This window comes from Lactuca virosa, chromosome 7, assembly GCF_052849685.1.
Source record: "Lactuca virosa cultivar CGN04683 chromosome 7, Lactuca_virosa_CGN04683_v6, whole genome shotgun sequence".
Classification (NCBI taxonomy): Eukaryota; Viridiplantae; Streptophyta; class Magnoliopsida; order Asterales; family Asteraceae; genus Lactuca; species Lactuca virosa.
Window position 1 is genome coordinate 19,942,767 of NC_136432.1, and position 23,297 is coordinate 19,966,063.

At 42.3% G+C, this 23,297-nt stretch overlaps 2 protein-coding genes across 2 annotated transcripts; one reads left to right on the plus strand and one right to left on the minus strand.

Annotated features, from left to right (window-relative positions):
• Positions 1-2,589: 2,589 nt before the first annotated feature.
• LOC145126451 (germin-like protein 9-3) lies at positions 2,590-3,210 on the minus strand. Its single transcript, XM_079061818.1, has one exon. The coding sequence runs from the start codon at positions 3,208-3,210 to the stop codon at positions 2,590-2,592; it is 621 nt and encodes a 206-aa protein (XP_078917944.1).
• Positions 3,211-3,806: 596 nt separating this feature from the next.
• On the plus strand, positions 3,807-4,424 carry LOC145125771 (germin-like protein 9-3). Its single transcript, XM_079061189.1, has one exon. The coding sequence runs from the start codon at positions 3,807-3,809 to the stop codon at positions 4,422-4,424; it is 618 nt and encodes a 205-aa protein (XP_078917315.1).
• Positions 4,425-23,297: the final 18,873 nt, after the last annotated feature.

The following is a 23,297-nucleotide window of genomic DNA, read 5'->3' on the forward strand; positions in this document are numbered from 1 at the left end:
ATGCGATTTACAACAAAACCAAAAGAATTAGGATGATATCTGTATTTTCAAAAGAAATAAGCAGGTTTTTGTAAATTTGGATATCTATGATATTTTAGAAGATTATAAATGGTATATATGATATTTTAACTTTATAAGAAGGGTATAATAGTCAATTGATAAAAATAAGAATTTAAAATGATTATAAAATGTTTAAAAAAGAGATTTGGGTAAATTTGATATTTCTAAAGCTTAAAAAGGATAAATACCATATTTAGAAATTAGGTTGGGCAAATATGATATTTTAATGTTTAATAAGGGTATATATGAAATTCTCCCATAATAAAAATAGTGGTCTTAGGATGTAAAATTTTGAAAACATTAGTGATTTTTTCTAAAAAAAAGAGTAAAACCGAAATTTATAGGTCATAGTGGTCGATGAATTATTTTAACAAAAAGTAAAATTAGATGTTTAAATAAAAAAAAATAATACTTTCTATAAAATTAGCGGTAGTATGTACTCATAAAGGTTATAAGTTAAGCCCATTTCTAAGTACAAAATATGGATGAATTATAAAATCGGAAAATCGGATTGGAACCGGAATCGGTATAACCGGAAAATGCTTAAACGGTCTGAATATTGGGTCTACAAAATAGTTTTATCAGGGTTCCGGGTATTCTTGGTACGGGTCCAACAGGTTCGGGTATTCCGGGTTTTATAATTGGATTTGTAAAAAAATCGGAACCGGGTTTAACTGACCGAAACCGGTTTAGTGGGCCAGTGAACTAGAAATTGTAGGGTTATGAAAAAATACGCTTATTGATTCGGTTCTCAAAAATTTCTTATTCTATTACATAATTTCTTTTTCTTTTTTTATTTTCTCCTTTATTTGTTGAGTTTTTAGTTGGTTTTAAGTTTTCATATCTGCTTTGTTATGATTTTTTTTTATTTAAATTGACAATAGTTAGAGACTCCAGAAATACCTTATTTACATGTGTATTGAATCACTTACAACCCTAAAAAAAATAAGATATCAGTTTTGTTTTGTTTTTGTTACAACATTGTTGTTGAATTTTTACTTTAAACTGTCATATCTATTTCGTTATAAGTCTATTCGGGCTGATTTCAAAAAAATAAATTATAATTCACTGTTTGGTAATAGTTAGTCTTTTGAAACACCCTATTTACATGCATATTGAGTCATTTACAACTCTCAAAAAATGATATATATCAATTTTTTATGACATTCTTTTGATAGATTGTTCATTTGCACGAGATGTGGTAACCATCTTGAGTGAAGATTTTGTAACTTGTCGAACAATGATCTCCATTCTTGTTATTAACAAGTCTTATTCTAGTTATTTCCGGGTCTAATACACGAATCTGATTCCAGTTATCTATTTTTAGTTCCAACCGGTTCCATACTCACTATACCCGGTTTGATACCCGGAACCGGTTACTGTATATCGGTCCGATTCTCGGTTCTTATAATCTATCAATCCCGGGTTCCAGGTCCGAGTAAATCGATCTAGTTTTAGACCTACTTTCATCCCTAGTACAAAATATCAGTTTGCAATGTCGATTGTAGCTTGCTTTGCTATTTTCAGCTAATTATATTTTCTTTTAATTTTAATTTAATTTTTACTTTTGTATTTTCCTTTGCTATTTTTAGCCCTTTGTTTTTTTTTATTTTCATTTTTTACCTTTGTTATTTCCAGCCCTTTAACTTTTATTTTTTTATTTTTTTACCATTGTACTTTATTTTGCTATTTCCAACCTTTTTTGTTTCATTTTTATCCTAAAAAACAATATTTTTTTATAAATACACGTTGTATAATTACAAATATACTACTATCAATACAATTATTAAAATTCAATTTATAAAACAAAATAGGTCACCACAACACACGATGCACAAATAAACTAGTTAGATTTAAAACCCATCACCACAATTTCGGTTTGAGAAACTATCTCTCTTGTTGGGCTTAATTTTTAAATATTAGGTATTTGACTTAAGTTAGAGGTTGGATGCGGGCCAATTAAGCTATTTAGGACGAGACCTATCCTGTGCCTAGAGCTGCACATTAACGGTCACGGACCGATCTCAGGTCGGTCCTGAGCGGTCTTGGGCCGGTCTTTTTTTGGGCTGGTCTCTTTCGGTCCGGTCTCGCAGTCTTTCCGTGCAGCTCTTGCCCTCTACCCATACATAATGGTTAAAACTTAAAAAGGGTATGGTTATGCAAGGCCGGATGGATTTCTCCATAATTTTTGATGAAATTATGTATGAATTCTTACATAATTTGAATTTTGAAAGATGACCAGGGGAAATACTGTTGGACTCTAATTTCTAATAATCATCTATAAACAATAACAATTACAAATCAATAAAAATAAAACTAAAATGAACAAGTTAGTTAAGATAACTTTATTATTGCAATATAACAAACAATTTTAAATGGTCATCCATGTGCAATGATACTCATAACTCATGCAGCTTTCTTGATACACATTGCCATTCTTTTATTAAGGAAAATCCCATCCTTCATGTCTTACAGTAAACACCATGATCGTCAACAAGCAAACACATACGGAAAACGATGATCAATCTTCTACTTTTTAAGTCCTAGCTCGATTTTCTGAACAGTAGGAACGTCTGTTTTGAACGACATAGCAAGCACATTATCATCAATACCAGTAGTGAAAACAGACTTTGGCACCGAAAGCAGGCCACCATTCGCACTTCCAAATGCAGAAATCGCTATGGCCGATTGGTTGTGGTTCCTGTTGTACTGAAAATGAACAAGTCCCTTTGGAAACACAAACATGTCGCCTGTTTGAAGAGTTTGATTATACAAAACGTTCTTGGTGTCAACAAATCCAACTTCAAGGGTACCCATCATCACCAACAACAGTTCAGCTGAACGAGGGTGAGTGTGAGGTGGGTTCACGGCAGCTGCTGGGAACTGGAGCACCGCATAGGATACACTTTGGCCATTTAGAGCCGGGAATTCGTTCATCGTAGCTTTAAGGACTGTGAAATTTTTAGGGTTTGGGTTGTAATACGCACTGAGTCCACTGAAGGTGAAGAAACTGGCATCAACAGAGCTCGTATTTGGGGTGACGAAGTCGGTTAAGATATCAGGGTCATTAGCTTGTGTTGTTCTTGAAATGGCTAGAATCAAGGTTAGTCCTAATAAGAGAATAATAGGCATTCTAGATGAGGTAGCCATGGTTGAAACTGAGATAGCAAACAAACTGTTTATGTTCTATGGCTATGCCGCTTTTAGTGTTCGTGTTTGAGTCTGTATATAGGTGTTACGTACGACTACAATGACGATGATATTTATGTTTAAGTTGTATCACGTCCTTAATTAATTGCCAGAGAACAAGAAAAAGCTTATATACGACTACATTGTAGGATTTAGGAATTATTATTGTTCATGTCATTTGCAACTTTAATATAGATATAGACCAAAGATTGTAGCTGACAGCATATCGTCTGACATTTCGATAATTCGAATGAATGGCATGCAAACAACCAGACTAATGAAAAGTGTTTAGCCTGTAGCCTCGTTTTAATCAACTAGCTGTAGAATTGTGTGAGGTAACCAAAGCTTATTTGTTTCGTAAAATATCCTTTAGCTCAACAAGAAATCATGTATTAATTTCTTGACTGATGTTACATGAAATGTTTGGTAAAATATCACAAGCATCTATATAAGGCATATTCTTTGATTACCTTATATTAACTGACTTTTATCTGTATATATACATTGACATCTCTGCAACTGAAGAACAAGACATTGATTGTTTTCCAACTTCAAAGATGGCATCACAGATTCAAATTTTCTTGCTATTTTTAGTTTCATGCACCACTCTGCAGATATCAATGGCTGGAGATCCAGACATTCTGACTGACTTCATTACACCACCAAACGTAGGACTCCCACTGGACGGAAACTTCTTTACATTCACTGGGATGAGAGCACTAGTGGGTGCACCATTTCCAACAGCTTTTAAGGTTCTGAAAGCAACCATGGCTGAATTTCCAGCTCTTAATGGTCAAAGCGTTTCTTATGCCGTACTCCAGTTCCCTAATGGCACAGTCAACCCACCACACACCCATCCACGAGCTTCAGAGCTGTTGTTTGTTCTCATGGGTTCTTTAGAAGTTGGGTTTGTCGACACTACTAATAAGCTGTTTACTCAGACTCTACAACAAGGTGACATCTTTGTGTTCCCGAAGGGACTTGTCCACTTCCAGTTTAACAGTGATTCTAAGAATCCAGCTTTAGCACTCTCTGCATTTGGTAGTGCAAGCGCAGGGACTGTATCTGTTCCAAATTCAGTTTTCAACTCGACCATCGATGATCAGATATTGGCCATGTCATTCAAGACCGACGTTGCTACCATTCAAAAGATAAAATCTGGGTTTTCAGGCTAATTAATTAATAAGTACTTGCCGGTTTGTGTGTGTTTCTTGTTTAGGCCAATAACTATGTTCTTAAATCGTGAATAAAGTTTGAAATTTGATTTAAGACACAATTTTTTGTTCTTATGTTGTGATGTTAGGATTGATAATCACAAAATAAGGATCACAGGAGACAAAAAGGATATTAGCAAACTTCATGTTCGGAGAGACATGACTATGCATCTCATATGAATAACAACGTTGCACAATCTCTAGGTCCCAAAGCTATGACACTTTATTTTTGTTAGAAAAAAGGGATCAGTTTGAATGATTCTTGAGGTACATTGGACAAAAAGGGGAAATGGTGAATAGAGAAGTCGGACAATAGAGGATTATTTTTAGACAAAATTGCAAAAATGGTCATGTGGTATGCAAATTTTTGAGGTTTTAGTCCAAACCCCGAGTTTTTTGGATATGGCGATCGTGTGTGAAACTGGAACCTTGGAACAATTCATTCTGGAGGACGTGAGTTATTGATCAGTGATTTCCCATTAACCCAAATCTGGAGAACCCTAAAACCTAATAAACCAACAAGGTCTTCTTCAATTTCGTCGCCATCGTCTTCATCTTCTTCATCAGGTATGTTTCTCAAATACACATTTTTCTTAATGATGTTGAAATTGTAAAATTGTGTGATGTGGGTTTGGTGTTACTTGGTCAAATACACAGGAACACGTCGACAATCATCTTGGGCCTTTGATTTATCTAAGTGCCTTTGAGTTATCAGGTGCAGACGTAAATAGATGATGATTAAACACAACTGATTGATCAAGATGAAATTAGGAGACAACCAATTTAGGATCCGATTGGATGCACAGGAGTTGGAGAAGATTACAAAGAAGGATGACATGGTTGATGAACCAGTAGTTTAATTTGTATTTTATTTTGGAGATTTGGTTTGTGATCGGGTGAATCGATGACAATATTTAGTCTAGATTTGTTTTGCAAATGACAGTGTGTGTTTATGTGTAGGTCAAAGTTGTGATTGGAGAGAGAGAGAGAGAGAGAGAGAGAGAGAGAGAGAGAGAGAGAGAGAGAGACCTCTTTTATTTTTTAATTATTAAAATAAATAAATAGGTATTATTTTTTTTTAAAAGGGTGATATATTTTTTTCAGGTGCAAAAATGGTTCCTTAGAAGTGAAAAGACAAATATACCCTCGTGTGGGAGGCACATGAGAGGGTTAACAACAACAACTTAACATAAGTTAAATCTAGGGACCATTTCCACATACAAACCACTCCAAAATGACCATGAATCCAAAAAACTCGGGGTTTGGACTAAAACCCCAAAAATTTACATACCATAGGGGCCATTTTTGCAATTTTGTCTTCTTTTTATAAAAGAGAGACAATTACAAAGGGGAAAATAAATACTTGGCTGCTGTTTTTATAGCTTCTATTCTGCTTCAAAATGACTAAAACAATTAGCATATAAAGGCTAAAAGACAATCATTACAAATCCAAAGCGATACCCTTAAATCTAGAAGAGGCATGTGATGTTTTCCCATAAAAATACTAGGTATGGTATTTAGTTTAGCTAAATGATTGAATAAAATTGTAATTTACATGTCCTAAATGGTAATTTACATGTCCTAACGCTACTAGAAACATGGGTTTTAGAGACGGACGAATCCGTCGCTATTCCGTCGCTAAAGAATGTTTGCGATGGATCAACTACAAAGTTACTCCATAGCCAATTAATGTGTGGCTAATGACTTAACGAGGGTTTTAGCGACGGATCAGATTTTTCTCGCGACGACCTTGGCGACAGAATATCCATCGCAAATTGGTCACTTGATAGTTGATACAGTTATTTAGGACATTAGCGACAAAACTTAACACAATATGTCTGTCGCTAATCTCTTGCAAAACTCTATCTTATTTTTTATTTCCGTCGTTAATCCCTCGCAAATTTAAGATGTAATTTTTTTTTCTTTCCGTAGTTAATCCCTCACAAATATATAATATCAAATCTTTTTTTTTCTTTTAGTGAATGTAAAACAAAATTACCAAAAACATCAAATAATTATACAATACCAAACCAAACATTAACATTTAAATACCAAACATATCAGATAATTATACAATCCAAACACTAACATTAAAATACCAAAAACTTCCATCAAAGTTTAACATTGATTAATATTTGTTTTCAAAGTATAATCTACCATAATTCTTAATTTAATCTCATATTTTGCATTTCCGCATAGATCTTTTCCATTGCTTGATATCTTCCATCCGAAAGAAGGATCGGAATGAAATTGGATTCCGATTCCTGTTTAGTCCCATGGAATTAGGCGAACCAAATGCCACTTACTTTTTCCTTTAATGGAAGGAGACTTGGTTGCTTGATGTCTTCCTGCTTTTAGTTATATTAGGGTCTTTGTTGGAAGCAAAATTTTTATGTTGAAACCAAATGCAGGACGGTCCAATGGAACTGAATTCCGATTCCGACCAAAAAGTAAATGATAATACCGTGTTTGTAGATTGGTCTTCATAAATTGTTTCTCTTATGGGATTTGATGCTTTGAACATTTGTGTTGAATATTACGGACCATCTACGACACCAAAATTAAAAGAATATTTAACATTTATATAAAAAGGATGCAATATTTTTAATTAGAAAGGAAATTACATAACTAACCTTCATTTTCTCTAAAAGTTGATTGCTTTTCTGATTGGTCAGGCCATGTGCCCTTTTTTGATTGCAAACTCTGAAAGTTGATTGCTCACAAAAAGGGAAAAAAAGTATGCACATATTATTTGAAGTTTATATCCATGAAAGATTATTTTATAAAACTAAAAAAGTACCTGACATTAATCATTTCGAGGATTTGGTTTAGTTTTTTCTATCTAAAACATTAATGTAAATAGAGTCATTGACTAGTCAACTTTTACCATTTTTTTACAGAATTGGAGTTCTCTTTTAATTCAAAAAATGGGAAAGAACTTACTGAATCTTGGCAGTAGTCACTGGATCAACAAAAGCCTAAACTCTGAACTTGAAATTGAAATTGTAGCAGTTGTGGGGTTGGAGTTATTGTGGTTATCTTCTTCTTCTTCTTCTTCTTCTTCTTCTTCTTCTTCTTCTTCTTCATTTTGTTTGTATGTAAATGAGTGAGATTGATTGTACTGAGGTGACTCAGGTTGAGGAAAATCTTCCTGTATGAAAATGTACTTTTAGTAACTAGATCCCTTATGTGATCATTAGCTAAATGCAAGAAATAGCAATGTATTTGTTGGGTTTTGAGCATTCTAACACTCCTATGGTGTAGATGCAACCCTATGTGCTTTGGATCTATGTTTTCTCTATTATACATGCATACATTTAAAATTCCAAAGCATCATCCTAACTAGCATACAATGGAGTATCTATACCACAAAAGTCTAGTTAGATGACATACCTTTTGATGGAGCTTGAAGTCTTGAACCTTTAAGAGCTTAGTTCCCCAAGTGTTGCACCTCAAATGGAATTACACAACACCACCAACAATTGGAATAACTTGAGAAGAGGTTACTTGGTTCACTCTATGAAATCGACTTTGCACTCTTTGTGTCTCCACTAGTGCCATTTCATGAACCATGGGGTCCTTTATATAGTGTGGCTCATTTAGGGTTACACCATGTAAACCCTAATGTGCATGACTTTCCATTTCCTTCATGATCCATGGGTTTTAACCTCCATGGAGTATCCATGGGTTACCACATGGGTTAAGCCCAACATGAAGGACTATGGATCACAAGCCAACATATATAAGAATTAATGATTTACATAATCAATCCCCATATATTTAATTAGTCTCTTTTGATCACAAAATTAATTCTTGATCAATACCAATTAAATAATATGATTTCATATTTAATATATTAGAACTTATAATATATTAATATAAATCATAAATAACCTTTTCTCATTTGTCTATCCAATTGTTCTGATGCCATGCAACCCAAATGGACCATGCTACTCTCGGGTCGAGTGCATACCAAAAATAGTTATGGGCTTAGACATCTAATCCAACAGTCTCCCACTTGGATAAGTCTAAAACTATTTTTCAAGTATGACTCCAAGATCCCGACTAGCAATCGTAGCTCTTAAAGCCGCTGTCAAACTCTGACCTAGTCAAATGACGTGTCCATTAGATAAGGGATTATATATTCCTCCATTCTAGATATCATATGGACTGAGACATGGATTATAATCATTCTCTCTGTCCATCTGTTGTTTTTCGATTTCCGATTTATGACGACTGACTAATTCAACAAATCAAATCAGTCCAGGCTTGACCAAACAATTATGTAACATCCGGATTTTCCAGATACATTAAGTATTCATTTATTTTTAGAGATTTTGGGAGAGACTCGGCGAGTTGACGCTTAGACTCGCCGAGTAGAGTCGCGAATTTCCATCCGGGTTAATGACCGGACTCGGCGAGTCCATACGTGGACTCGGCGAGTCCACGCTGTTTAATGAAACCCTAATTTCTTGGGTTTGGGACCTATTTAAAGGCCCTCATGGCCTTCAATGGCGGCTACCAGTTGATAGAGAGAAACCCCAGAGTGTATGAACATTTTGAGAGAGAAAGGGAGCCATTTTTGATCCTTGAGTGAGTGATTTTGCAAGAAGAAGGTGACCAAGGCAAGAGGAAACTGAAGAGGGTGCTAATATGTGGATTTCAGAGCTTAGGGACTTCATCTTGAGGTAAACATTCAATCCCCTTTTCAGTTTTGGTGTAAGCTTTGAGAGTTGGGGTTTCTAGCCCCTTTTTGAGTATGATTTGTGAAGCAATTGGTCCCTTCTTGTGTTGGGGCTTCGAATCTCGATCCAAAGAGGTCCAGAGACCTTAACTTCTTGATCTTTATGGGTGTCATGGAGAGTTATGAGCTTAAGGTGGCATATTGAGGCCATTTCTTCAAATAAAGCCATTGGGTTCTTGCATGGACATCAAGATCCAAACTTTACGTGTTTATATTGCTTAAGGAGGCCAGATCTATGAGTTAGAGGAGCGGATCTGACCTCAGGAGCTCATTTGAGCTCGAGCATGGCGTGAACTCGCCGAGTACCAAGAGCAGACTCGGCGAGTAGGGTTAGGGTTTCCCGTAATTCACTCAGTGAGTAACTTGCCGAGTTAGGGGAATGACTCAGTGAGTCAGAGGGGGGATAGAGGACTCGAGTTCACGACTGAACTCGCCGAGTCACATTTGTGCACTCGGCGAGTCTGGTCAAGGGTTGACCGTTGACTTTTGTTGACTTTTAGGGTTTGGTCAACAATGGGACTTGTGGACTGTTTGAAGGGTAAAATAGCCTTTTAGCCTTCTTAGAGAACATGTGAGAGTCTAGTCTAGCCTAGAGAGCCGTTATTGATTGAGGTGATTATGTTATGTGTTTAGGCAGAGGCTAGATCAGTGTATACGCGAGCGGGATATTATCCGAGACATCCGAGGTGAGTCTTCTCACTATACTTTACCTAGAGTGGTAACAGAGTTATGTGACAGAGTTATTGTATGCTATCTATGTGATTTATGCTGTGTGTATACCAGAGTTAGGACCGGAAGGTCCAAAGAGCTAGGACCATAGGGTCCACAGAGTTAGGGCCCAAGGGCCCACAGAGTTATAGCCTCGAGTGGCTAATGTGTGTTATGTTCTATAGTTATGTGCCAGTGTATTTGTATGCTATTTATGTGTTGAGATTTAATGTGATATGTGATATGCATGATCCAGAGTTATCAGAGTTAGGACCTTTGGGTCCATAGAGTTAGGGCTAGAGAGCCCACAGAGAGTTGGGACTGGAGGGTCCCACTGAGACACACTGACCAGAGGGTCAGCAGAGTCATAGCCTCGAGTGGCTAATATGTGTTAGAGTGGTATTTTGGGGAACTCACTAAGCTTTATGCTTACGGTGTTATGTGTTATGTGTTTCAGGTACCAGTGGTGATCGCGGGAAGGCGCCGGCATGATCTGTACACACACCCGCAGAGTTTATTATGATTTGATCTTGGGATTTGTAGTGAGATAAAATTGATACATTGTTTTTGAAAGCAATTGTGGATGAATTTATATGGTTTTAAAAAGTGAAAAATTGTTTTGAAAATTTGGGTGTTATAAGTTGGTATCAGAGCCTTGGTTTGAGGGATTCGGATACATCTTCGAGCGTATCTGAACTCAAACTGAGGAATTGAGAGATTTTCAAAATAAAATTTGCAAATTTTTTCACAAGAGTAAAGAGTTTTGAGACAAACAGAGCAGAGCCGTGTGTACGATCAGCCAGCGCCCGAACGGTGAATTCCCAAAATACCCTTGCAATTAGTGTTATGAGATATATTATGTTATGATATGCGATGAGTTATGCTATGCATGCTAGAGTAGACTAGGTATTCTTATTAGGACTAGAGTGGCCTGATATGTGATGCCTTAGTCTAGGAGTTTTGCTGCTAGGGATACTTGAGAGTGTTTAGATAGCAGCGAGGAGTTATGAGAGAGCTGCTAGTGAGTAGCATATGGTTAAAGAGAGTAGAGTACTTGGGACTTGGGATCCAAGGAGGAGGACTTAGAGTGAATACTGATGCGGTGTGGACGGTAGTATAGGGCCCGTACTACTGAAGACACCGGAGCAGCGCGCACCCTAAGTAAGAATCCATTAGGTACTCAGGAACAAGTAGGGTTGAGTTATCGAGTGCGCGTATACTCGATCGAGTCTCTGGTATCTTCATATTGTGTTTCAGAGACATCATGGTTGGAACACCGCACACGCCGGAGGGCAGCGGTATTAGCGATGAAGAGATTTGCAGTATGATTTTGACGAAATGACCGTGGCGATCCGGAGGATTGTGAGTAGCGGATCGAGGGGTGATGTCATGGTTCGAGTACCATGATTAGTAGCAGATCGAGAGGTGATGTCATGGTTCGAGTACCATGATTGGTGGCAAAATGAGAGGTGATGTCATGGTTCGAGTACCATGATTAGTAGCAGATCGAGAGGTGATGTCATGGTTCGAGTACCATGATTAGTGACAGATCGAGAGGTGATGTCATGGTTGGAGTACCATGATTAGTAGCAGATCGAGAGGTGATGTCATGGTTCGAGTACCATGATTGGTGACAGGTCGAGAAGTGATGTCATGGTTCGGGTACCATGATTGGTAGCAGATCAAGAGGTGATGTCATGGTTCGAGTACCATGATTGGTGGCAGATCGAGGGGTGATTTTGTGGTTCGAGTACCATGATTTGAGGCGGGTTGAGAAGAGAGGACATGGTTCGAGTACCATGAAATGTGGCGGTGATTGCTTCTGGTTTTTCCGGTTATTCCGCAGCGATTATTTAGACCAAGGTCGGATGTGAAGGAGTATGGGCCCAGAAGGCCAGGAAGAACGAGTTTTAGTGGAGCATCCCATGATAGGGAAACCGAATTAGCTCCAAGGGATTGTTGGTGATATGCCATTCGAGTCGCAAGAATCAGAGTAGAGTAGGGACGGTGCGTTATGGAGGGATACGGTTTGAGCTGGAGAGCCGGCCGATAGTAGATATGTCACTTTCCGTGACCCGAGTGGTGCTATTTCCGTTTCTTGTGGGAGGCGTAAGAGGTGTTGAGATTTCGGTTTCTGAGTTGGAGTGAACCCTGTGGGATCGCACTGATGGTGACTTTTCAATCAGAGTATCCGGCAGTAGGTCTTCCGCGAGGGAGTGATATAGTTTGAGCAGGTTGACAGTGGAGACTGAAATGGTCAAGGATCAGGATGCACCCTAATTGAGTATAATAGGGCAGGTGTTAGGTGCGGTATTGGGCGATCAAGAAGGGTATATCAGGGCAGTGACTCCTATTATTTCTGAGAGGTATAAGGGGTGGAAATGTGGTTTCGGCTCTTGTGATAAGGAGCATGTTGGAACGTTGGGCAAGGAGTCAAGGATGAGGAGTATGATGGTTCATTATTTCCAGATCCAGAGTTAGTGTTAACACGGGACAGTTGGGAGGTCCGGTGAGAGTATAGTGTGAGGTCCTGAATGACTAGAGGTAGTCACGATGGTAAGTTCTGAAGGTTGCATACGAGACCTTGGTATCTGGAGTTGTTTGATCCTTGTCAGAGAAATCATCAAGCGTTGCATAGCACCTTGCGGAATTAGGTGCGATGTTACTGGTGGAGACAGCATGAGGGATAGAGTGTTGGTGCACCAATTGGTGGTGGTTCGAACCCTAAGCGGGGAAGAACCGAGTATTTGAATTGAGGAATCCGCACCTGCTGCTAGAGTTACCGAGGTTCGGCCAGCGAAGGTCGAGGCACCGAAGGCTCGCGGGAGAGCTTTACAGTTGACAGCGAAGGAGTTCCGCGCATCGCCCGATGTTGTGGCTGGTACTTTTTGTGGGTTCCGCACCTGTTTTGGTGATAATTGACTCGGGAGCGAGTCGATCATTTGTGTCAATAACGTTTGGTCGGCACATCAGTAGCCGACGAGAGGCGTTGAGTCGACCTCTACGAGTTTCCATAGCGGACGAGCGAGCGGAGTATGTTATGAATGTGAGTCGAGGATGTGTACTCGAGATCTTCGATGTTGAGTCCCCGATAGATCTGGTCCCGATATCGATGGGGGACGTGTGTGTCATAGTGGGCATGGTTGGGTTAAGCCGATTTGGGGCTGTCATAGACTGCGAGCGACAGTTGGTGACGATACGAGACCCCAGTGGGGGAGTACTTACGGTGTACAACGAGGGTAACCGATGTGGGTCGGCGTTTTGTTCAACCGCCAGAGCGGGACAGAGTTTTCAGCAAGGCTGCAGCGGATATGTGTCCTATGTGATGGACACACGAGAGGCCGCTGGGAGGCCAAGTTCGATGGATGACGTTCCGATAGTGCGAGAGTCCCCGGATGTTTTTCCCGAGGAGTTGCGAGGTGTGCCTCCCGAGAGGAAAGTAGAGTTTCGCATCGAGTTGGTTCCGGGGGCAGCGCCTATCGCCAAGGCGCCTTATCGCCTTGCGCCGCCAGAGACGCAGTAGTTATCCTCGCAGCTTCAGGAGCTACTAGGGAAGGGTGTTGTGATGTTACGGGAAGCCGTAGTACTCACTAGTCAGAGAGAGGTTGTTGTGATACTATGGGGAGCCGTAGTACTCACTAGTCAGAGAGAGGTTGTTGTGATACTATGGGGAGCCGTAGTACTCACTACTCAGAGAGAGGTTGTTGTGATACTATGGGGAGCCGTAGTACTCACTAGTCAGAGAGAGGTTGTTGTGATACTATGGGGAGCCGTAGTACTCACTAGTCAGAGAGAGGTTGTTGTGATACTATGGGGAGCCGTAGTACTCACTAGTCAGAGAGAGGTTGTTGTGATACTATGGGGAGCCGTAGTACTCACTAGTCAGAGAGAGGTTGTTGTGATACTATGGGGAGCCGTAGTACTCACTAGTCAGAGAGAGGTTGTTGTGATACTATGGGGAGCCGTAGTACTCACTAGTCAGAGAGAGGTTGTTGTGATACTATGGGGAGCCGTAGTACTCACTAGTCAGTAGGAGGTTGTGGTGATGTTATGGGGAGCCGTAATACGCACTAATTAGCGAGAGGTTGTTATGAGGAAGCCTTCTTGATCTGAGCATGACACAGGAGGGTTTTAGGCTTGAAAAGCCCTACGCATGAGTTTTGGGAGCCTGGTGGTCGGATCAGGGGTGAGACCGGGGTCTCCTCAATGATTGGGAATCATTACATTCTGAGTAAGTGTGGACATCCAATCCGAAGGGATTGGATAAGTAAAGTACGCATGGGTTGCGGGTCCCCAAGCTATGAGTTGAATGAGTCATTGGAACGAGCGATTCCAACTACGGGCGGACCAAACTCTTGAGTTGAGTTGAGTCCTGGTGATGTGTTGTACAGACCGGACCGAAGGGTCCAACGATATAGACCGGACCGAAGGGTCCAACGATGAGTATCAGATGATAGAGGTCGGGGTTGAGTCGATCTCCAGTTGGGTACGAGGTTGCATTTCAGTACCGCCTACCACCCACAGACAGACGGGCAGAGCGGGCGGACGATTCGGACGCTCGAGGACATGCTTCGGGCATGTGTATTGGACTTCGGAGGAAGTTGGGACACGTATTTACCCTTGGTTGAGTTTTCCTATAACAACAACCATCATTTGAGCATCAGTATGCCACCCTTTGAGCTGTTGTATGGGAGGAGGTGCCGGACTCCCATTTGTTGGGGTGAGGTCGGGCAGCGTGTGATGGGTAGTACAGAGATAGTACTTCAGACGACTGAGCAGATTCAGCGGGTCAGACAGAGGTTGTTGAACCACTCAGAGTCGCCAGAAGAGTTATGCGGATAGGAGACGATCCGAGCTCGAGTATCAGGTCGGAGATCTAGTGCTCCTGAAAGTATCTCCTTGGAAAGGAGTGATCCGTTTCAGGAAGAGAGGTAATTTGGGGCCTCGGTATATTGGTCCTTTCAGGGTGACCGCCAGGGTGGGCAAGGTAGCCTACCGTTTGAAGCTACCTGCGGAGTTGAGTCGAATTCATGATACCTTCCGCGTGTCTCAGTTGAGGAAGTGTATCGTTGATGAGTCAGCAGTGGTTCCATTAGAGGACATTCAGGTGGATGCGAGTCTGAACTATGTTGAGAGGCCGATCGCGATTCGGGATAGAAGGATCAAGACATTGAGAAACAAGGAGGTGCCATTGGTTCAGGTCCAGAGGCAACATCAGAAGGGTTCCGAGATGACCTGGGAGCCGGAGTTAGAGAAGCGCGAGCAGTACTACTGGAAATACCGGATCGGTGAGCAGTCCGAGTAAGAATCCTTAGGGTACTAAAAAGCAAGTAGGGTTGGGTATCGAGTGCGAGTATACTCGAACGAGTCTCTGATTTCTTTTGTGTTGTATTTCAGAGACATCATGGTTGGGACGCGCCACCACCCAGGAGGCAGTGGTACCAGTGATGAGGAGATCCGTAGGTTGATACACGAGGAGGTGGCTGCGGCCATTAGAGCTGAGATACCAGAGATGTTTGGGTCTATCAAGACCACACTGATAGAGACTTTTGATGAGCGGTACGCTGCTCTTACTGATGCTGCTGTTGCTGCGGCCACCGCAGCCGTTGCTGCTGCGAGACCGCAGGGGGGTGACTCGTTGCTGTACCGAGAGTTCAGCAACACGAAGCCACCAGAGTTTGATGGGACGCGGGATCCGATCGCTGCGATGAGATGGATTTATGATATTGAGGGATGCTTCTATACATGTTCATGTCCGGAGCATCTGAGGGTTCGGTTTGCGCTGAACCAGCTTCGCTTGGGAGCGAAGGACTGGTGGAAGTTTGTTACAGCGCACTATTCGCCTGTTGAGCTTGCTGCGGTGACCTGGGAGAGGTTTACCGCCATGTTCCGTGATGAGTATGTTCCCCTGGCGGAGAGGGAGCGATTGGCCCAGGAGTTTCTGACCCTCAAGCAGGGTACTGAGTCTGTTACTGTGATCACTAGGATGTTCCATGAGAGGGCGATGCTCTGCCCTGAGCACGTGTCTACCGAGCAAGCACGTATGAGTTGGTATCTGAGTATTCTGAGGAGGGACATACGAGAGTTCGTGGTGAACTCGTCGTACCGAACATTTGATGAGCTCCAGGAAAATGCTCGGAAGAGGGAGATAGAGCTGGAGACTCAAGCTAGAGAGGAGGCGGAGTCTCAGGGGAGGGATCGGCGGTCGGCTCAATCCCAGCCGACAACCAAGCGGGCCAAGCCCGCCGATTCGAGATCAGGGAACCAGAAGGGCCGCACTTGTGGCAAGTGCGGCAAGGGTGATGAGGGAGTTTGTAGAGCAGGGTCTTGCTACAAGTGTGGCAAGGAGGGGCACATGGCCAAGGATTGCCCCAAGGGGTTTGCAGTCTGTTTTCACTGCAACCAGACCGGACACCGGAAGGCCGAGTGTCCGCACTTGCGGGGGTCATCCCAGGGAGCATCACAAGGATCTGCCCCTGCTGCTGTTCGAGCTGCAGAGAGTCGGCCAGTGAAGGCCGAGGCGCCAAAGGCTCACGGGAGAGCCTTCCAGTTGACAGCGGAGGAGGTTCGCGCAGCGCCAGATGTTGTGGCTGGTATGTATTCTTTCATATATTCATTTTGAGTTTGTGGTGTTATGCTTATATTATGATATGCGTAGGTACATTTCTTGTGAGTTCTGTACCTGCTTTGGTGCTATTTGACTCGGGTGCGAGTCGGTCTTTTGTGTCGTTAGCCTTTAGTCAGCACATCAGTATCTGTCGGGAGGCGTTGAGACGACCTTTGCGAGTTTCCATAGCTGACGAGAGAACGGTGTATGCCACTGATGTGATTGGAGGATGTGTACTCGAGATCTTCGGCGTTAAGTTTCTGATTGATCTGGTCCCGATTGCGATGGGTGATGTCTGTGTCATCGTGGGCATGGACTGGTTGAACAGCTTTGGAGCGGTTATCGACTGCGAGCGACAATTGGTGACCATACGAGACCCTAGTGGGGGAGTTCTTACGGTTTATGGCGAGGATACCCGTTCTGGGTCAGCATTTTGTTCGGCCGCTAGGGTGAGGCAGAGTCTACAGCAGGGCTGTAGTGGGTTTGTGGCTTATGTAGTGGATACGAGAGTAGATGCAGAGAAACCGAGGTCGGTTGATGAGGTTCCGATAGTGCGTGAGTTCCCGGATGTTTTCCCCGAGGAGTTGCCGGGTGTGCCTCCCGAGAGGCAGGTGGAGTTCCGCATCGATTTGGTTTCGGGGGCAGCGCCTATCGCCAAGGCGCCTTATCGCCTTGTGCCGCCAGAGATGCAGGAGTTATCCTCGCAGCTTCAGGAGCTGCTGGGAAAGGGGTTTATTCGACCAAGTAGCTCGCCGTGGGGAGCGCCGATCCTTTTTGTGAAGAAAAAGGATGGTTCACACCGGATGTGCATTGATTACCGGGAGTTGAACAAATTAACGGTCAAGAATCGTTATCCATTGACGAGGATCGATGATCTGTTCGACCAGTTGCAGGGTGCGTCTTGGTTTTCCAAGATAGACTTGAGGTCTGGATATCACCAGATGAGGGTGCGTGATGAGGATATCCAGAAGACAACATTCAGGACTCGTTATGGGCATTACGAGTTCGTGGTGATGCCTTTTGGGCTCACCAATGCACCAGCGGCGTTCATGGACCTCATGAACCGAGTGTGCAGACCGATGTTGGATCGTTCGGTGATAGTGTTCATTGATGATATATTGGTGTACTCGAGATCCAGAGAGCAGCATGAGGAGCATTTGAGAGAGATTATCGGAGTTCTGAGGTCGGAGAGGCTTTACGCCAAATTCTCCAAATGTGATTTCTGGTTACGAGAAGTCCAGTTCCTGGGACATCTTGTTAACCAGAAGGGGATATTGGTCGATCAGGCCAAGATTGAGGCAGTGATGAGTTGGGGGGTGCCGAGATCCCCCACCGAGATCAGGAGTTTTCTGGGGTTGGCCGACTATTATAGGAGATTTATTAAAGATTTATCCAAGATTGCTGTTCCTCTCACCAGGTTGACCCGGAAGGGCGTGGCTTTCAGTTGGGGCCTGGAGCAGCAGGCCTCATTCGAGACACTTCGCCAGAGATTATGCGAAGCCCCAGGGTTAGCCCTCCCGGAGGGGATGGAGGATTTTGTGGTGTATTGTGACGCGTCGATATCAGCGTTGGGTGCAGTACTTATGCAGAGGGGGCATGTGATAGCGTATGCATCGAGGCAGCTGAAGCCTCATGAGACGAGGTATCCTACCCACGATCTGGAGCTGGGGGCAGTGGTGTTCGCCCTCAAGATCTGGCGTCACTATCTGTATGGAGTTCGGTGTACCATTTACACGGACCACAAGAGCTTGAAGTATTTGATGGATCAACCCAACCTGAATATGCGCCAGAGGAGATGGTTGGACGTGGTAAAGGATTACGATTGTGAGATCCTGTACCACCCGGGCAAAGCTAATGTTGTAGCTGATGCCCTGAGCCGTAGGGCGGAGAGTGCCCCGATTCGAGACATTTGTATGCGACTGACAGTGATGACTCCGATGTTGGACACCATTCGGGAGGCCCAGGTAGAGGCCATGATACCGGAGAACCGCAAGAGAGAACGGGTGATCGGGAAAGTACCTGAGTTCATTGCTGATAGCCGAGGGCTTATGAACTTTCAGGGTCGGATTTGGGTGCCATTTGAGGGCGGGGCACGTACCATTTTGATGGAGGAGGCGCACAGATCAAGGTTTTCAATCCATCCCGGGGCCACTAAGATGTATTTGGACCTGAAGAGAGACTATTGGTGGCCCTGTATGAAAGGGGATGTAACATGGTTTGTTGAGAGGTGCTTGACCTGTCGCAGGGTTAAGGCTGAGCACCAGCGTCCGCACGGCAAGTTGCAGCCACTTGAGATTCCCCAGTGGAAGTGGGAACATATTTCCATGGATTTTATCACCAAATTGCCGAGGACTGCGAGAGGTGTCGATGCAATTTGGGTGATCGTTGACCGGCTGACGAAGAGCGCTCATTTCCTTGCTATCAGTGAGAGCTCTTCTGCTGAGAGACTGGCAGAATTGTATGTGAGAGAGGTGGTATCGCAGCATGGAGTACCGATCTCGATCGTGTCGGATCGAGATGTGCGTTTCACTTCCAGGTTCTGGAAGAAATTCCATGAGGAGTTGGGTACGAGGCTGCATTTCAGTACCGCATACCACCCACAGACGGACGGTCAGAGCGAGCGGACGATTCAGACGCTCGAAGACATGCTGCGAGCATGTGTGATGGACTTCAGAGGAAGTTGGGACACGTATTTGTCGTTGGCTGAGTTTTCTTATAACAACAGCCACCATTCGAGTATCTTTGAGTTGTTGTACGAGAGGAGGTGTCGGACTCCCATATGCTGGGGAAAGGTCGGGCACCGAGTGATGGGCAGCACCGAGTTAGTGCTTCAGACGACGGAGCAGATACAGCAGGTCAGACAGAGGTTGTTGACGGCTCACAGTTGCTAGAAGAGTTATGCGGATAGGCGACGATCCGATCTTGAGTTCCAGGTGGGGGATTTTGTACTCCTGAAGGTATCTCCTTGGAAAGGAGTGATCCGATTCAGGAAAAGGGGCAAGCTGGGGCCCCGGTACATCGGTCTGTTCAGGGTGACTGCGAGGGTAGGCAGGGTAGCATATCGTCTGGAGCTACCTGCGGAGTTGAGTCAGATCCATGATACCTTCCACGTGTCTCAATTGAGGAAGTATATAGCCGACGAGACGGCGGTGGTACCGTTGGAGGATATTCAGGTGGATGCCAGTTTGAATTATGTTGAGAGGCCAGTTGCAATTTTGGATCGGAAGATCAAGGTTCTGAGGAACAAGGAGGTGCCCCTGGTGCAGGTCCAGTGGCAACATCGGAGAGGGTCCGAGCTGACTTGGGAGCCGGAGTTGGAGATGCGGGAGCAGCATCCAGAGTTGTTTGCTGAGCAAGACTTCGAGGGCGAAGTCTGATTCTAGTGGGGGAGAATTGTAACATCCGGATTCCCAGGTATCTTATTTTAAGTACTTATATTGAGTTTTAGGGAGGGACTCGACGAGTAGGCGCTCAGACTCGCCGAGTAGGATCGCGAATTTGTGCCCGATTTAATGAAGGACTCGATGAGTCGATGTGTGGACTCGGCGGGTCCGCGCTGTAAAATGAAACCCTAATTCTCGGGGTTTGGGCCCTATTTAAAGGCCTTTATGGCCTTCATTTGCGGCCACCTTGTTCCAGAGAAACCCTCTAGAGAGCTGAGATAGTGAGTTTGAGGGCAAGAGGAGGCTATTTCTTCATCTTTTTGTGTGGTTTTGCTTGAAGGAAGATAGGAGCACAAATCTAGAGTGTGAAGGGGACTGGATCTGAGCTAATCATCTCGTGATATCATCTTTGGAGGTATAAACCTTTCCATTTCGTGTTATATTGAGGGACTTCTTGATTTTAGGGTTTTTACCCTCATTTTATGAAAGATCTAGTGAGTATGAGGTCCTCTTTGGGATTATGACATCAGATCTGGACCATGAGAGGTCCCTAGAGTCATTACCTTCTAGCTTTTTGCAAGCAAATAAGCAATTGGAGACTAGATTGCCATTTCTAGTGTTATTTCTCCATTTGAGGCTTGATATGGGTTGCATGCACGTAAAGGTTGCACCTTTACGTGACTTTTGAGTGTTTAAGGGTTAGATCTATGATTTGGCTAAGCAGATCTGACCTCAGGAGGTTGTATGAGCGAATCCATGGAGGAAACTCGCCGAGTCCATATGTAGACTCGACGAGTCAGACCGGGTTGCCCCGGGGTCTGACTCCAGTGGTGATCCGGTGAGTTGAGGGGTGACTCAGTGAGTCGAGTGAGGCTTAGAAAGGGAAGAATCTGTGGGGACGATGGGACTCGCCGAGTCGTCGTATGCACTCGGTGAGTCCGGTCAAAATGGACAGTTGACTTTTGGGTTGACTTTTAGGGTTTTGTCAACAAATGGGCCTTGGGCCCGTAGAGGGGTAGAATGGTCTTTTACCCTTCTAGGGATTTGCATGAGAGAATATTCAAATTGTGAAGAGACATTTATTTAGTGAAATTTATTATTATGACTAGGCGGAGGCTAGGGCGGTATACTGATATCGAGATATTACCGAGATTCCCGAGGTGAGTCTTCTCACTATACTTTACCTTGAGCGGTAAGTAGAGTTATGTGACAGAGCATCTTGTATGCTACGTATGTGATGTGTTGCACTGCATTATTTCTATGTGATTTATGTTGTGTGTATTCCAGAGTTTACATAGTTAGGACCGGAAGGTCCACAGAATTAGGACCAGAGGGTCCACAGAGTTAGGGCCAGTGGGCCCACAGAGTTATAGCCTCAAGTGGCTAATATGTGTTATATGTGGTATTTTGGGGAACTCACTAAGCATTTATGCTTACAGTGTTTTGTGTTATGTGTTTCAGGTACCAGTGAGGATCGCGGGAAGGCGCCGGCATGATCAGTACACACTATTGGAGTTTTATACATTGTGATTCTGGGATGAGTTTTTATGGATTTGATATGTGTTACATTGAGATTTGAGAATATTTATGAATGAAATTATATCTTTAAAAGTGAAAAATTGTTTTGAAATTTACGGTGTTACAGACCCATTCATGACAGTCTTGCCTCAATACCTACTTCCAAAGTATGATTGACTGTGGATGGTTTGAATAACCTAGTTATTCGGGAAGTCAAAACATGCAAAGTGAAACACAAGAATAATACTAATCCTATATGGCCCCAAAACTTTTGAGTCCTATATTGATTCCTCATTATTCATTGTATAATGTTTCGAATAATGAACTTAATACTTGAATTAAAACCATAGTCATGCCACGCTCCAAGCATGCACACTATGTTTGTCTAAACAATAGTTATTCCATGCTCCAAGCATGCACACTATGTTTGTCTATGGTCCTTACATTGTGAAATAGATCAATTGAAAAACATTTCAATGATGCTCATTTCACAATTCCAAATCCTTACTGCAAGTGTAAGATTCTAAACTATCATCCAATGATTCTTTTGTAATGTCTAGGTACCAAAAGTCACAAAGACTTGACCAATGATATTACAAAATATTCATTTGGAGATTGTTACAAGACAATTCCATGGAAATGAAGTCTCGAATTCAAAGTACATTCCTTTGAACATCCTTCTTGCATAAAAGTTTCTAACTTTCTCATCTATTCTCCAACCCTCCTAATATGGAAACATTCCATATTTTCCATACGACAATTTATTATTAATAGACTCCTGTCTATTCATAATAATGTCCCTTCCATTACCATACTTCCAACTGTCCTTAAGCGACCAATCTTTGGCGAACCTTAGATTGTCCTTAACAGTTGCTCAACTAGTTTAGTCATAACCGGTTCTAGTCCTTTTTACCTCTTAATGCCCTAGGCATTTGGAAAAATTTAGAACACGAGAATATTATAGCATATGCAATCGATCCTATACCGAAGCATATAGGACACGATTCATAATATCTAACATAAAGACATGATACTTGATCAGTCTTTTGCTACAATAATTTTTTTATATTATTTGCCATGTTCTCAAAATTCGAATTATGAAAAGAGATGCTGTAATCATGATCAAATTTTGAGAACGCAATTAACACATCCATATATAGAATTTCCTTATGTTGAACCATTCCAACATAACATTCATATATGTATATATATATATATATATATATATATATATATATATATATATATATATATATATATATATTGACTAAATGTGATTAAAATCTCAATCTAAGCTTTTAGAATTGAAACGAAGTATAATTTCCTCTCCCTTAATTATAGCAAAACAACTTTTCAAACTGTGCAACTTGCAAATTGAAACTTTTGTTTTCTATAATTAACATTGCTAACTTGCAACATTCACTATAATTGATTATGCTCCCACTAGCATAATAATTACATCCTTATTAGCATAACACTTATGCTCCCACTAGCTTTGACATGTACTCAGAAATCAGATGGACTTCTAGAAATCAATACTTATTGACTTTCTTACCAAAGTTCAGATTTCTGATACGAGATGCTTTGATAAAAATTTATCTAAGCTTCCCGATTTCATACACCTTTCCTTATATATCTCACATGTGTGTCTAAACAATTACGAAGAGGTATGTCGTAATCATAATGTTTAGACCTTTTGCCATTCTCACTAGTCCATGTTAGTGTGCCGGTTAACCACACACGCTCCACTAACGACTTTGAGAATGCAAATATCACAATTGCTATCTACTTAAAATCTACTTAGTGAAAGCGTTTCCTCACCATCATTTTCATGAATCGGAGAGAAACCTTATGACACTTAGATTTTTATGGTG